This window comes from Charadrius vociferus, unplaced genomic scaffold, assembly GCF_000708025.1.
Source record: "Charadrius vociferus isolate BGI_N301 unplaced genomic scaffold, ASM70802v2 scaffold118, whole genome shotgun sequence".
NCBI lineage: Eukaryota > Metazoa > Chordata > Aves > Charadriiformes > Charadriidae > Charadrius > Charadrius vociferus.
In genome coordinates this window covers 1240818-1254813 of record NW_009649846.1, presented here as the reverse complement: position 1 = coordinate 1254813, position 13996 = coordinate 1240818, and the positions used below count along the sequence as shown (strand labels likewise).

General features: G+C 39.8%; 1 protein-coding gene across 1 annotated transcript in view; it reads right to left on the bottom strand.

The window, feature by feature from the left end:
- The window catches only part of GUCY1A2 (guanylate cyclase 1, soluble, alpha 2), a 153118-nt gene that overhangs the window by 73618 nt on the left and 65504 nt on the right, over positions 1-13996 (bottom strand). The window contains exon 6 of the mRNA XM_009890928.1: positions 3742-4227. Coding sequence (XP_009889230.1) covers positions 3742-4227 — 486 coding nt within the window. The remainder of the gene's footprint in view (positions 1-3741; positions 4228-13996) is intronic.

The following is a 13996-nucleotide window of genomic DNA, read 5'->3' as shown; positions in this document are numbered from 1 at the left end:
TTGTTTCAGAAAGGAAACCAAGGAGAAAAGAGCTGAGAAAGCAGGCCTACACAGGCAAAAGGACTCAACAAGAAAAAATATGGAAAATGATCCTACATCAATGACATCACTGGGAGGGAGAAACAGAAGCTGCAGGAATCTTAAGCAGGGAAGATTTCAGTCTGCAGGGTTAAGTTTTAAATGCCACCAGCCATGGCTGCAGCGTATCTAAGTAGCTTATTTGATAAAGAGATGGCTTAGCTGGAGCATCGTTTCCAGCTTTGCTCAGAAACAACAGGAATTCAGATACAGACAAAAACAGGTTAAAACAAAGACAGTCAGGCCTCCCAATGTATCTTTTACCCAAAGTAATTGCTTCCAAAATTTACTAAGATCTCTCTCCCATTACTTCTGCTCCTGGAGTCCATGTTTCTACTTTTATGTCCACAGACACCAGCTTACCAAGCATCTGCATCTACATTGCTTTGATTTGCACTCCTTGACAGCATCTTTTTCTCCCATTCCTCAATGCCAAGCCAAATATAATTAGCTGAGAAAGTCAGTAGCACCAGTTTCTAAATGCATTGCTAGGTCTGAGTTCTCTCACATCCTCTTCCTTCTGTGATTACCCCAAGCGTGTCCCTCTTGATCTTTTCATCAAGGCCATATGTAAGCAGATTCTTTCTAAAGTTTCACTCTCTAAAACACAGATTCTTCCAGACTGCTAAAACTGTCACCCAGGCTTGTGTCACCATGCATCTCAATTACTGCAGTGTTCTCCCTCAGCCTCGACAAATGTAATCTGTCATTTCTGGTATCCATTCAAAATGCTGTTGTGAAGTTCATTATCTGAGCGCATCATCTGCCTGTGTCATTTTTTTTTTAGCTACTTACTTTCATTTCTAAGAAATTTCAACGTGTAATTCATCCCCCTTCAGCCCTCTCCGAGCATTTCTTACTCTGTATCCCATAGCTCATTATGTTTGTGCTCTGTCTGACTTGTTAAATGCAAAGATTTTTGTTCTTCTTTCTGTGCCATACTTTTCTGTAAACATCCCTGAATGAATAGCAAGAGACAATTGAAAATATTATGTTCATTGTCTGAGTCCAAGATCAGAAGCACCAAGGTTCTGAATTCCAAATGCTGTAACAGTAAAGCTGGGTGAATAACTTACAGCATGGAATTTATTTAATGAATTTTGATTAATTTTCTGTTTACAAAACGGTGAAATTGGTATTCAGAAGTACTCACGAAATGATCTTTGCAAATTATTCTTGCCGTGTTGCTTAAAAACAAGCAAATGTGAAAATTGATCTGTTTTGATGTATATATAGGTTACATGATAAATTTCAATAGCCTAGTTACAGGAATATATCTTAGAGGCAGGCTGTAGGTACAAATACTGGTGATTACATATCTAAAATTCACTGCCTGACAATACCTTCTAAAATTGTAGTTGTTGTGGTGGTGATCATTCCTAGCAATAAACTTGGCTTCCAGAATATCATCTAAAACAAATGAAAAAGATATAAACACACAAGCTATTTTTATTTTTAAATGCAAATGCTTTTTAAAAGGAATTTTCATTTTATTTTTAAGCCTGATTCTCTAAGGAAAAGAAAAAGGGTTCATTGCCTGAGTTTTGTCTTTCTGCAATGTTCAACTGAGTCATTTTCACTTAACCCCACAGTACCTTTTTTATACTTCTAGTTAAGAAACAAATGAAAAAAAGATTTGGGGAGAGAAAAAAAAAAGGTACATACAGCTCCACAATAGCCACAGTGCACACTGTGGAGATGTAGAGATGCTCAGGGGACATGGGAGTAGGGAGTTGTAGGAAAACCCAGGATGAAAGAATCTGAGAAAAAAATGGCTATATTAAAGCAGCAACAGTGGAGAAAAGGTGTTAGAGGTGTAAGACATCCTTCTATAGAAAATTAGGTTTTGTTTATTCCCCTGCTCATATATTTACATGTGGTTCTTAACTTTCTGGAGTGTTTATTCCTTTTCTGAATGCATAAATCTTATCTTGCCTATCTCAGCAGCCGTCATCTTATTTCACAGGTCAGGACAGTATTTCCATAAAATAATTTCTTTCTACCTAAAGTGGCACAAAGCTAGGTGAAAGGCAGAAAGCCATGGTCTAAATGATATGATATTCATGACCTGTGTATAAATATTCCTTCTTAGCGTTCTCACAGGACTCAACCAACCTTCCTTCCAAACAGGTCATAGAGTTTTATAGACTTTACTTTCTATTCCCATGCAACCATAGTTTTCAACAAAGAATGTCCTGAATGCCTCAAAACAGCTAACTAAAATTAATCATCTGGGAAAACACTAACTACACCCATGTACCAGATACAGCATGTGAAACAGGGTCACTCGATATCACTCTTGACTGTGGGTTTGAAGTTCCTCAAATCCCGTTCTCAGAGCTGGCTCGAGATCCAGTGCAGCAACATCAGATTAATACAAATGGAGATGAAACTTCCAATATTTTCTGACAATATCACCATAACAATTTTCATATCAGGACTGGTACCTTCCATTGTAGTCCTCTCCCAACACAGCCTTTGGCTTCTGAGCATTAGTAATACAAACCCCTTGCCCAGGAGCACAAAACTTATTTACAGTGTGATCTTTTACTTTGGTATACTGTCCTACCAGCCTATACCATGTTCAGTTCTATCTGTGGTATGTACTGTAACTCTTCAGCCACAATTATTATTTAGGTGGGTAATTAACGTTTTTGGATGCCTTTTAAAGTGTATTAGAGGCTAAAAATGAAAGTGACAGCAGTCTTGTGAAACCCTTTTCTCTGTAGTCTATCAACAAATTCTATTTGAAACAGTTTGAAGACTGGTGATTTACTTTGCAAGCCTGGGGCACAAAATGAAGTCAATATATAATTTTACAATTTTTTTTTTCTTTGGTGCATTCAGTTATAAAAACAAATTTGGTCTGCTATCCTATCACAAAATTTAAAGTATTCCATATACAAAACATATTCTCTGTAGATTTCACAGGATAATTACACAGATATCTTAACTGCATTTATTAAATTCTACCTCCCTCTTTTTTCTCTCAAATACATACTGGACAACAAATTCACTGAAAAGCAGTGAAGGTGATGAAGTCTGTAACACCACCAACACATGTGACATATCCTTTTCTATAGAGCACTAAAGGCACATGGCACCCCAATGCCATGTCCCACTCATTCCGTTTACTATGAATGGACATCTGCTGTCCTCTTACTCATTTTCAATGGAAATATACCTCTCTTATAACACTTTTTTTAGCAAATGCTCTGCTCTTTATGGAAAATTTGAATTCTTTCAGAGGAAATATAAGTGCCTAAACCCTAAACTATTCAAGGTTCAGCTGAAACAGAAAGTATTTGAGTGCCTTCCAGGAGCTGCAGCTTGGGCTAGGATCATCACTGTGCACTACATCACCCTTAGGACGCTGTGGCTGATGTGTCACCTAAAGGAAACCAGGCTATAATACAGGAATACATTCTTATAGGAAAATGGGAATATGAGCATGTATTCCCATGGGCAAACTACAACAAAAGCTCAGTATCAAAGTGTTTGATTTTCAGTGGGCATATTTCAGATTTACTTTTGTCATGTGAAACAAAATTATTGCCTTTCCATTTTGATATGGAAGGTCTGTAATTTAGGAAGATGGCTACTGCGATTTTTTTCTATCTTAGTTTTGATTAGATTTTGCTAACTTAGGACTTGAGCTATTACCTTGTAGATGTCCAGAAATCCACACTGATGGTCAAACCGTGTGTAGAGTTCGTTCAGCATGCTGATGACCTGCATGGGTGTGCACTGCGCACAGATGGCAGTGAAGCCAACAATGTCCGAGAAGAGCATGGTGACATCATCAAACTTCCTGGCCTGAACCTGCTGCCCCTGCCACAACTGCTGAGCCACTTCTTCAGGGAAAATAGAAATAAGGAGATCTACTGTTTTCTTTTTCTCCTCTTCCAGGGCTTGGTGTGTGCATTCTAGCGTTGCCTTCAGCTTATCCATTCGTTTTTTCAAGCCATCCTGGGCCTTTGCTTGCTCCCCAACCAGTATGACATCACGAGTAGCATCATGGATAGGTATGTCCGAAAGATGGAGGCCTCGGCCCATCAGTTCATCGAGCTTGTCCACACAGGGGGAACCCAGAAACAAAATTGAATTTGATTCTGGCACATGAATCATTTGTCCTTTAATTTCCATCACCTGCAAAATAAAAATAGAATTTAGAAAAGGAAAAAGTAGCTGATAGATGTGGATCCCCATTCCTTTCCCCATCTTTCCTTTTCAGCTAAAATGATAAACATAAACCGTAGCCTTTTATACAGAAGCCTCTTCTGTTCATCTATTCAAGTAATGAGATTTAACATAGTCTCCTCACCAAGGTGAGTCAGAAAATAGCCTATACTGACACAAAAGTATTCCCAAATCAACTGGTGGATTCTATTTTACAACCACAATAACATGCATTTCTCAAAATGGTGTGTAAATAACGCTTCTAAATTTTGCTCCTGGAATGTACCTCACTTTAACAGCAAATTCCAGAATACCTCCTTCTCTGTTACTTAGATATAAATTATAAAAAGCACAACATTAAAGGGAAATGACAACTATCTGAAAGGAAGTGAAATGGTGAAGTAAGCTTCCATTGTTCTTCAGCGAAACAGCCACTAAGTCAAATGTGGTTATGTTATAGAGGAATCAAATAAGAATAGACATAAGAAAGAATTCCACAGAATAATGAATGTCACTGAAAAAGTGTACCAATGCTCCTGTTTACTATTTGCCTTCTCATACGTGCAGCCGAGTTGAAGGCTGACATTCTGTTAGAGTCTACATGAATCTCTATCACCAAGAAATCTGCAATTTGTATTTGCAGAATAGAAGAAGGAAATAGGAAAGGAGTAGCAGGTAGTTCGTCACACTGGCTTATAGATTTTCCATTTGCCTCTCAAATGGCTAGATGTTTTGAGTGCTGTCCAGTGGTTGATACAAATGAGGCCCTGGCTTGCTACCTCTTGCTCCATGATGGCAGTCAAGTACAAAACTACCATATTGAAATGGACATTGAAAACCAACTGTAATGATATATTTGACATTTGGAGCGACATACATTCTGATTTTTATTAGCTTATAAAAGTAACTGTCAAATACTGCAAACGCACATTTCTCACCTGAACATAGCATTTAAAAAACAAAACCAAGCAAACAGAAAACTAAGATGAACGTATTTTCTTTAAGCAGAAAATAATTAAAGCGGATAAACTGAATCTCTTTGTAAATACAGTCCACCCTAGCCTCTGCTATGAAAAACAATCATAGTTAATGTTTGCATTCCAGGACTGCAGAAGGAGCAGGGCAATACTCTGCTAGGTGATCTAAAAAAAACACAGTCTTTACCCCAAGGATCTCATAGTCCAAGCAGGCACAACACACAAACCTTGTGCATCTAAGCACAGTGTTAGGCACCAGAATGCCTTAAATCTGTATTTTTCTATTCCACACAATCCACTGAAATAAAAAGGTCTCCTCCAGTCACTCTTTCTTTCATCGTGTAGGCATTCCCTCACTCTCACATGATTCACTTTATCATTTAATCCTCCTTCCATCCATAATCCTCCCAAGCAAAATAGGAAAATCTCAGTCAGAGAATCCAGACGTGATTTAAGTGTCCAGAGGCCTGGAAGCTCCTGCTGAGCTTACAGCTACCCCTACATGGTACCTTCAGTATTTGGGGGCGATGTTGGGAAGCTCCTGTTTCTCTTAGGGATTTCTTATATCGGTAATATGCTGCAGTTGCAGATCCTGCTGTCAATATGGGGACTGAGCCTATCCTTTCCCCATGCCCCTCTGCCTCCATACCCGACTCTGCTAGCAACCCGACAGATGTAACTTCTGATGCCAGCCTGGGAAGTCAGCATATGAAAGTAAATAAAAGTAGTTAAAATTGTCAATTTTCCTAATTTATTTTCCTGCACACCTAATAATATTTACATTTCCAAGCCTTGTTTCCTCAGCTTTGTTCTGGGACAGTCATCTCTGTAAAAAAGCTAGTTAGCTACCTAGATGGGCAGATTTAATGCGCCAAGACTAATTGTTCTTTTTAATTTTTAAAACATATGGCTCGCTGCTCAAAGCATAAGGGAAATAGGTGCTTTCTTCATGCATGCAGCCTCACACTTTCAAAGGGCATGTACAAAACTGCTTTAACTCTGAAGTACAAATTGCCAAATGTGAAATGCATGGTATGGCATTTCTGAATTCTCTTCTTATTTTGCTCTCCTTTGCCAGGGAGTTTTTCTGTTTTCTGTTCCTAGAACTTCACCAGTGTGCAAAATAAATGTATCTCATATTCTTCCACTTCTCTCTTCCACCTCCAGGTGAAAACAGGGTGTCAGCTCAGGAAAAGAGAGTGTGACCACAGACCCTGGCTGAGCCCGCCTGGTCTGGGGGAGGACTGCTTGTCAGCAAGGGAAGGCACCTGGCCTTGGAGCCGTGTTTCTTCTGTTAACCTGCTGTGAGACTAGAAGAAAATTAATGCATCCCTCTGTGCTTCTGCTTCGCCTTTGTCAATTTGAGGTGTTAAACTCTTTGATGTGATTTCTGTCCCTGTGAATATATTGTGCCAACCTTCCCCGGGTGGATTCTTCTCAGGAAACACTGATTGAGTGAACAACGTACTAAACAGGCACTCTGGAGTCCTCTTCTCTGCTTCTGGGTAACCCCAGGCAAATTATCAACTCTGAGTGCTTATTTGGCCTTTCAGCACAGCAGGAACAATAATATTGACCGCCCTATAACACACTTTGAGATTTGTATGTGAGAAGCAATAGAAGACACAGCCAATCCTGTAAATGCCTAACTAATAATAACCTGTTCTTCTGCCCAAGTGATCTGACCCCCTGCTTCAACAAGGTTGAGGGTTTCTACTGCAATTTTAGAGACTTTTGCAAAGATATTCTCCCTACACAACCGCTCAGTTTCCTGAAAGTGTCAAAGGTTCGGTGCTGTTTTGACTTCATCCTCTGAATATCATTATCATTTGCTCTGCTTAACAGGAATTGTTGATGTTTCCTATCACTCCTTTCATGTTATAGTACTACTTCTGATGTCTTGGTCTCTCTTGATGACTGAGGGGTTTTTTTAGAAACTAGTCTGCTAGCCTCTTCAAGTTGCCAAATCAGGGAACTAGACAGCAGAAGCAAAGTTGCCCCAGTTTGCCTGGGGAGAAACACTCAGGTCTTGTAAAGCACAACAATAGAGAAGAGCTAAGACTGCATCATCTTCTCAGTTTTTGCAAAGCCCTTTCCTTTCCTTTCCAAAAAAGTTTTTGAGATGATTCAGGCTTTTTCTAGAGGGCTTCAGTCTGCAACTGTGATCCAGCTCTTTTCTTTGGACTTTCTTGCCTCTTATATCCTTCTCTTAAAGTATAACTGAATGAAATGAGGCATCAGATTTGCCTGAAGCTTGCCATAGCAAGCTCTGGGCATCTCCCCAGAGCTGGACTGCTTTACATCTAGACTGTAAGCCTACAGACAATCAGGATTACATTATCTATCTTTCTTGTAAGCAGGGAAAGACTGAAACATTTCTGTCATCAGTCGTATTTCGGTAATGCTACATTTCATTGCTTTCCTGTCTCTTTAATGTAGCATTAAAATGCCACATTCTCATGGAATAAAATGAGAATAATTCCACTGTTTTCAGAGGACATGCTCCTGATCTACAGTGGTATAAGAGAACGTTTGGAACTGAGCAAAAACACGTCATATATTATGGGATTGTGTTGCTGTGAAATGATGGGGCAGCCTAGGTAGCTATAGGATGAAAAACAAAAAAAAAAAACCCTATTGTTGAATTTCACTTTCAGTGCATAGAAAGGGGAGCAAACAGAAAAGGGCCTGCTTCTCAGGGACTCTTTCAGCCTCTCTCCCCAAAGGCCCACCCAGAGAACACTGACTGACTCTAAAGCTGCTGTTTGAGAACATGAGAGAGTCTCCCGCTGTGCTGTACACCAACAACTACTTCATTAGGTACACAATATCCAACACTCTGCAGGCGCTGGATGCATGCCACTCTAGGATTAACCATGGATCAAAAGCTTATGAATCAGATGTCAACTCCACCGCCTAGTCTTTAAGGAAAAGTGTGGGGAAAAGCCTCATTTGTTGCACTGATGGAAGACAATACTTCTCTGTACAAAGACGGGTGTTTTGGAATAGTGACTGAGAGTAGGTGTACACAACTTCTGGAAAATAGTAAGGGAAACATGAGACGGTATTTTTGAGAAAGAATTGGGGTTTTAAAAAAAAATCTTCTTCGTCATCAGGCCAGGTCATGAATTCTGCAGCCTATGCAATCCACAAATTTTAATGGAGCTGCTGCTTTGACTTTGATCAGTACATAATCCCCCTGAACTGTGATTACAGCCGCCGCCTTTTAGGTTTTTTTTTTTATTGGGAATGGGTTAGGAAACTTAAAGTGCTAGGCCACACTTTTGTAAACAGTTACACATCTATGCTTGACTTCATACAATGAACAACTTCAATGAGAATAAACAAAGCTGCTTCTTTCACAGGCCCATAATTATATAGAGGACTGAGAAGACTGGGGGAAAATCAGCTTATGACAAATCAACCTGGACACCATCATCACTTCAAGGTAGAAAGAAAATAACATAAGCTCAGTAAAAAAAAAACATCACTGCACACTGAGGATGAAAGTATAGAGTGACTTTTAAAAAGGTGAGCCAGCTGCTAGCTTAAATTTTAAAACAGTTGGATTCAGTTCACTGCATGTCCTATAGAATACATGGCAATATCTCAGCAACATTTACAGAAAGATATTGCGAAGTGTTTGAGCAGTTAGGGGCTTAGGGGATTTTGTGAGCACTGGACAAGGCAACAGGTCCCTTCCTGAAAGAAATGTAATGACTCTGCTTGTCATGTTTCCAGGTGACACATCTCGAAGAAGGGCTTCAAGTATGATGGAAGACACTGGAATTAAAAAAAAAACTCTTAAAGTGGGGAAATGGGCTAAAACCAGGACTCAAAAGAAGGGCAATGAATATGCTTAGGCAGAAAAAAATCAAATGCAAAAAATACAGGCAGGCTAACAGTTCCTAAGAAGATGGCCCAGAGTCTACAGAGTGGAACAGATGAATGTAAGCCAACAAGTTATGCTGTCATTATGAAAGAACACTCTATACAGGACTATGTAAACAAGAATATAGCTTGCAACACACAGGAAGTAATCCTTCTGCTCTGACCACCAGTGTTCAGACCCCAGACGGCCAAATCTGTTCCTCTTTAGTATAAAAAAGAGAAATTGGAGAGAATCTGATGAGGAGCAAGGAATGTGATGAAAGGCCTAGAAAGTATAACATATGAAAAATTTTGAAAAAAAATCGATGGTTTACCCCAAAGAAGAAAAATCTCAGAGTGGCGATATGAAACTTTTCAAATACATTAAGAACTGATGCAGAGGTCAGATTTTTCTACAAACCCAGTGGGAAAAGCTTTGCAGAAAAGGATCTGAGGGTCCTGGTGTACATCAAGTCAAACATGAGCCAGAAATGGGCCTCTGCATCAACAGCTAACAGTACTCTGGGCTCCATTAGGAGGAGTGCTGCAGCAGGTCAAGGGAAATGATCCTTCACCTCTGCTCAGCACTGGTGAGGCCACACCTGTAGTGGTGTGTCCAGTCCTGGGCTCCTCAGTACAAGAGAGACATGGACTTGCTGGAAGGTATCCACTGAATGGCCACAAAAATGATGAATGGACTGGAACATCTCTCCTATGAAGAAAGGCTGAGAGAGTTGGAACTGTTCAGCCTGGAGATGAGAAGGCTCAAGAGGATCTTATCCATGTATATAAATACTTGAAGGAAGGGTGCAAAGATGACGGAGGCAGGCTCTTTTCAGTGGTGCTGATAGACAGGACCAGGGGCAATGGGCACAAATTGAAACACAGGAAGTTCTCTCTGAACACCAGGAAACACTAGTTTTTACCGAGGATGACTGACCACTGGCACAGGCTGCCCAGGGAGGTTGTGGAGTATCCGTCCGTGGCCATATCCAAAGGCATCTGGACACAGTCCTGGGCAACAGGCTCTAGGTGGCCCTGCTTGAGCAGAGGTTTGAACCAGATGACCTGCAGAGGTCCCTTCCAACCTGAACCTTCTGTGACTGTAAAATGAACAAGAAGTAAAAGGCTCAAACTGGAAAAAATGCGTTTCACGTGGGATATTCTTCTACTCATAGGGTCAGTAAGAATGGAAACATCAAGTGGTGAGGAGCTGGGTTGTCCATTACTGGAGATTTGTGAGACCTGTCAAAGGTGATCAGTCTTGCTGGGAAGGAGAGGGATGAACCAGTGACTGAACAGAAATCCAGGTGGAAACAGGAAGGAGAGAGGTAGGAGGGTATCATTTTGTATTCAAATAAAAACTACATAACTTATTTCCAAGATAATTAATGCTGTGCAAGTGTGGATAATGTGTAATTCTTTGCTTCACTCAGTTTACAACTAAACTAGTTAATCCTTTTTTTACAGGAAACAACAGAAACAGGTGCTTCTAGAATAAAATTCATGGGATCTATGTGAGACGTCTACATCAGGCTCAGACGAATCATTTCCCATGTGCAGAAACACCTACATTTCTCTGTTGTAAAGGGAGCACAAGACTTGGACATAGATGCTTACACTAGTCATATGAGTCTACCCCCTATCAGAATAATTTTGCTTCATAGTAGTAAAGATATTCCTGTGTATTTAAAGACACGTAAATACCATTATATAAGTACATGGAAGGCAGTACAAGTATAAGTCCTCTATTGGTCTAACAGATTTCTATTTTAAACGCTCCAAATCTCAATTCAATTAGTTAAACAAAATCTTGACATGCCCGTAAAGTTAACTCTGCTCTGTGGTTGGTTGACCACCAACATAGGCAGAACATGACTGGGACCTTCAACAGAGAAAGAGGAACAGCCATTACAACCTCTCCAATACTCCAGCTCTGCCTGCAGAGTGGGGTAAGTCAGAGCCACAGACAGCAGAACTAACTGTGGAGAAAGATCCATGCAAATAAGAAAACTTTGCATTCAAATAAAAAGTCCTGATTCACTATCTTATGACAAAAAAAATCCAACATCTAAATTCAATATAAAAATCATAACAAATCACCAGCTTCCATTACACCTATGTTTAATTGACAAAGCTAAGAGAAATATATATCATCTCCACAGAAATGAAAAAATATTTTTTCAATTGATGCCTAATGCAATTGAATAAACTAGTCAGTGTCTGCTCAGCACAACTCAGGATGTGCTCGGGTTCTTGCGACAGTATAACTCTCAGCATTTGCTTACAAGTTTGGATTTCCAGCTCAATGCATTGTCAAAAGAACATTATTCCACACAGCAGCAAAGTGACTGTTAAAAATTTCTGGTTATTTATAGAAATCTCTGGAGTGTTACATAATGTGCAACAGTCTCCACACCAAAGTGAGCAAATGTAATATTTTCTGTACCTCGTAGATACCTCGCAAACATAGAATGGCAGCATGAATATTGCAGGGAACCCACCTTTAGGAAATCCAAAACTTTGGTGGTAATACATTCATGTTCTATAATGTAGAAGAGAGAGAGTCGTAACAAAAGAACCATTAAAATCCTTCAGTTGTAAACTTGGACCTCCAAAGCAATTTCTTGATATCACAAGCGTAAGAGTGTGGCAGATTAAAAGCAAACAAATTAGGGTTAGATAGGACCTTCTCCACATGAAGCCCAGGTATGCATGGCAAATCAAAGCATGGAGCCATCTGTAAGTAAATGTGAAAAGGGAAGATGGCTCTATCCTTTGCACATTACTCTGTCAAAGAAACTAGATAAACAAAAGGAAATGGTAGATTACACCTGAAAAGATCATGATGATTTACAATTTCTCCTTTTTGCTCCAAGACACAGAAATTGTATTTAAGATGGTACTCCAGACTGCTCCTTGGACAAGTCCAAGTTAAATCTAACCCTGAGGCATAAAAATAATGGGAAAATGATTCCTTCGAAGGAATCCCTTACTTCACAAGGTAGCAAAGAGCCATAACTCAACCCTATGTGTGCCTGAGTCAGTTCCCCTCATGGATGTTCCCAAGCAGAGGAGTGGGTGAACTCAACATGGCAGATGGGCAGAGCAGCCCGACAGGGTGCTGGTGCCAGGCTGCACAGCATGGAGGAACAAAAGACAGTTGCTAAAACAAGAGGAAGAAACTTCCCAGTGAAGTTTTTGGAGGAGTCGGGGCAGAGGAAAGAAAGAATCCATGAAAAAATGAAAATATGGTTTCAGTTCTTGACTCCTGGAGAGACATGTTGAGCCCACAGCTCCTGCCTCAAAAGCAGATCTGAGGGTCTGTACCACAGCCAGGACCCCAGCTGGATGGGTGTTTGTTGGGGTAAGCTCAACATACATAATGGTGAGTCTCTGGCTTGCCACTCTCTTTAATGGTGGCCAGGCTGGTCCTTGCCACATCAGCCTTTACACAGACAGCTCTGAACATGCTGAATTACAAGCAGAAAATTCCACTTCTGAATAGAAAATAATGTACCATCATTAAGTACCTTTGTCTGCTCGACTGCACCTTTGAAACCTTGTCTCTCTTTTCTTTTTTTGGAAATTATCTTACAAAGTAACATAATTACCCGCATCCAGAGCAAGGTAATGCTCAGCACATTCCACTAGACTCTATTTTACAAAAAGCCACAGCCTCTGCAGGGAACCTAGACGATTCCACGATTCTATGATACGTCTAATATAAATTAATAAGAATAATTTAAGATTGCCTTTAAGTTACATTTTGTTGTTTTAAAACAAACATGTAATTTTATTTTTACCTTTTGTTTACATCAAAACCCCAGCATCAAAGATCTTTCAATTTGTTTTAAACTATTTAACAAAAACTCTAAGAACAGTTGAGTTATGCAGCAGCAGTAGTAGCTCATTGAAAGGCAGTAAAGGATGAGCAAAATCCTTCCTATAGCTTAAAATTCATCCTGTTCCATACATCTAGACTTTCTTTTTCTTTTTTGGTGGTGCAGCTGCCATACAGCAGTGTGCAGTCATGCCACGGGAAAAAAATTACTAGGGGCTGAAACTCCTCTGGAGACCCTACTCTGAACTGAGCCCTTCTCTGCTTTGTGTTTTGTAAGCACACTGCATCACACCTTTGCTTTCCTACTGAGCTTACACTGCAACAGTCTTGACTTAACACTCAGCATAATGACACAAGTAAGATCACCAAGACTATCTATCTGGTTAAAAATAAATGCTACATATATACACGTGATCAAAACTCTAATTATCTCATGCCTGTAAAGACCTTTATATTGAAAAATATTATTTATCAGTTTGTTAAAGACAGATATTTTCATTTACTTCTATAAATGCCAACCAAGCAAGATTATGGAGTAATGTGCCAGTGCACTGAAGGCAGTGGAAAGGCTCCCATTTTCTATGGTATTGTTACTTTTTGGATTAGTTCCTACTATTTTCACCATAAGATTTGTGCAGGTGTACAAATCAGTCCTGTACCTAATCCTTCCACTAGCACTATTCAGCTCCTAACAAAAGCTGCTCGTTTGAAAATGATCTGTCCCAGCTGCCTGAGATGACCCGTGAGCAGAAAGTACTCTTAGTCATTCTGTGGTATTTCTTGCTAAGTATTTTTCTTTCCCAGACCCAGGTTAGTTTGTTTCTTTGTGGAAATTGTTTTTAGCAAAATGCAACGAAATGGTTAAATGAGAATATATGTTTATTCACAAGAACAGCAGGCAATGAGCAGCAGAAGCAGCTTTCCCCTTTGATCTGTGCAGAACAGATATATATAGCAACTATTAGGAGATGTGACATTTCATCACCAACCTAGGTATCTTAAAATTCCTGTGATTAAAAGATCTCTTAGCCCATGCACTAACTAGCTT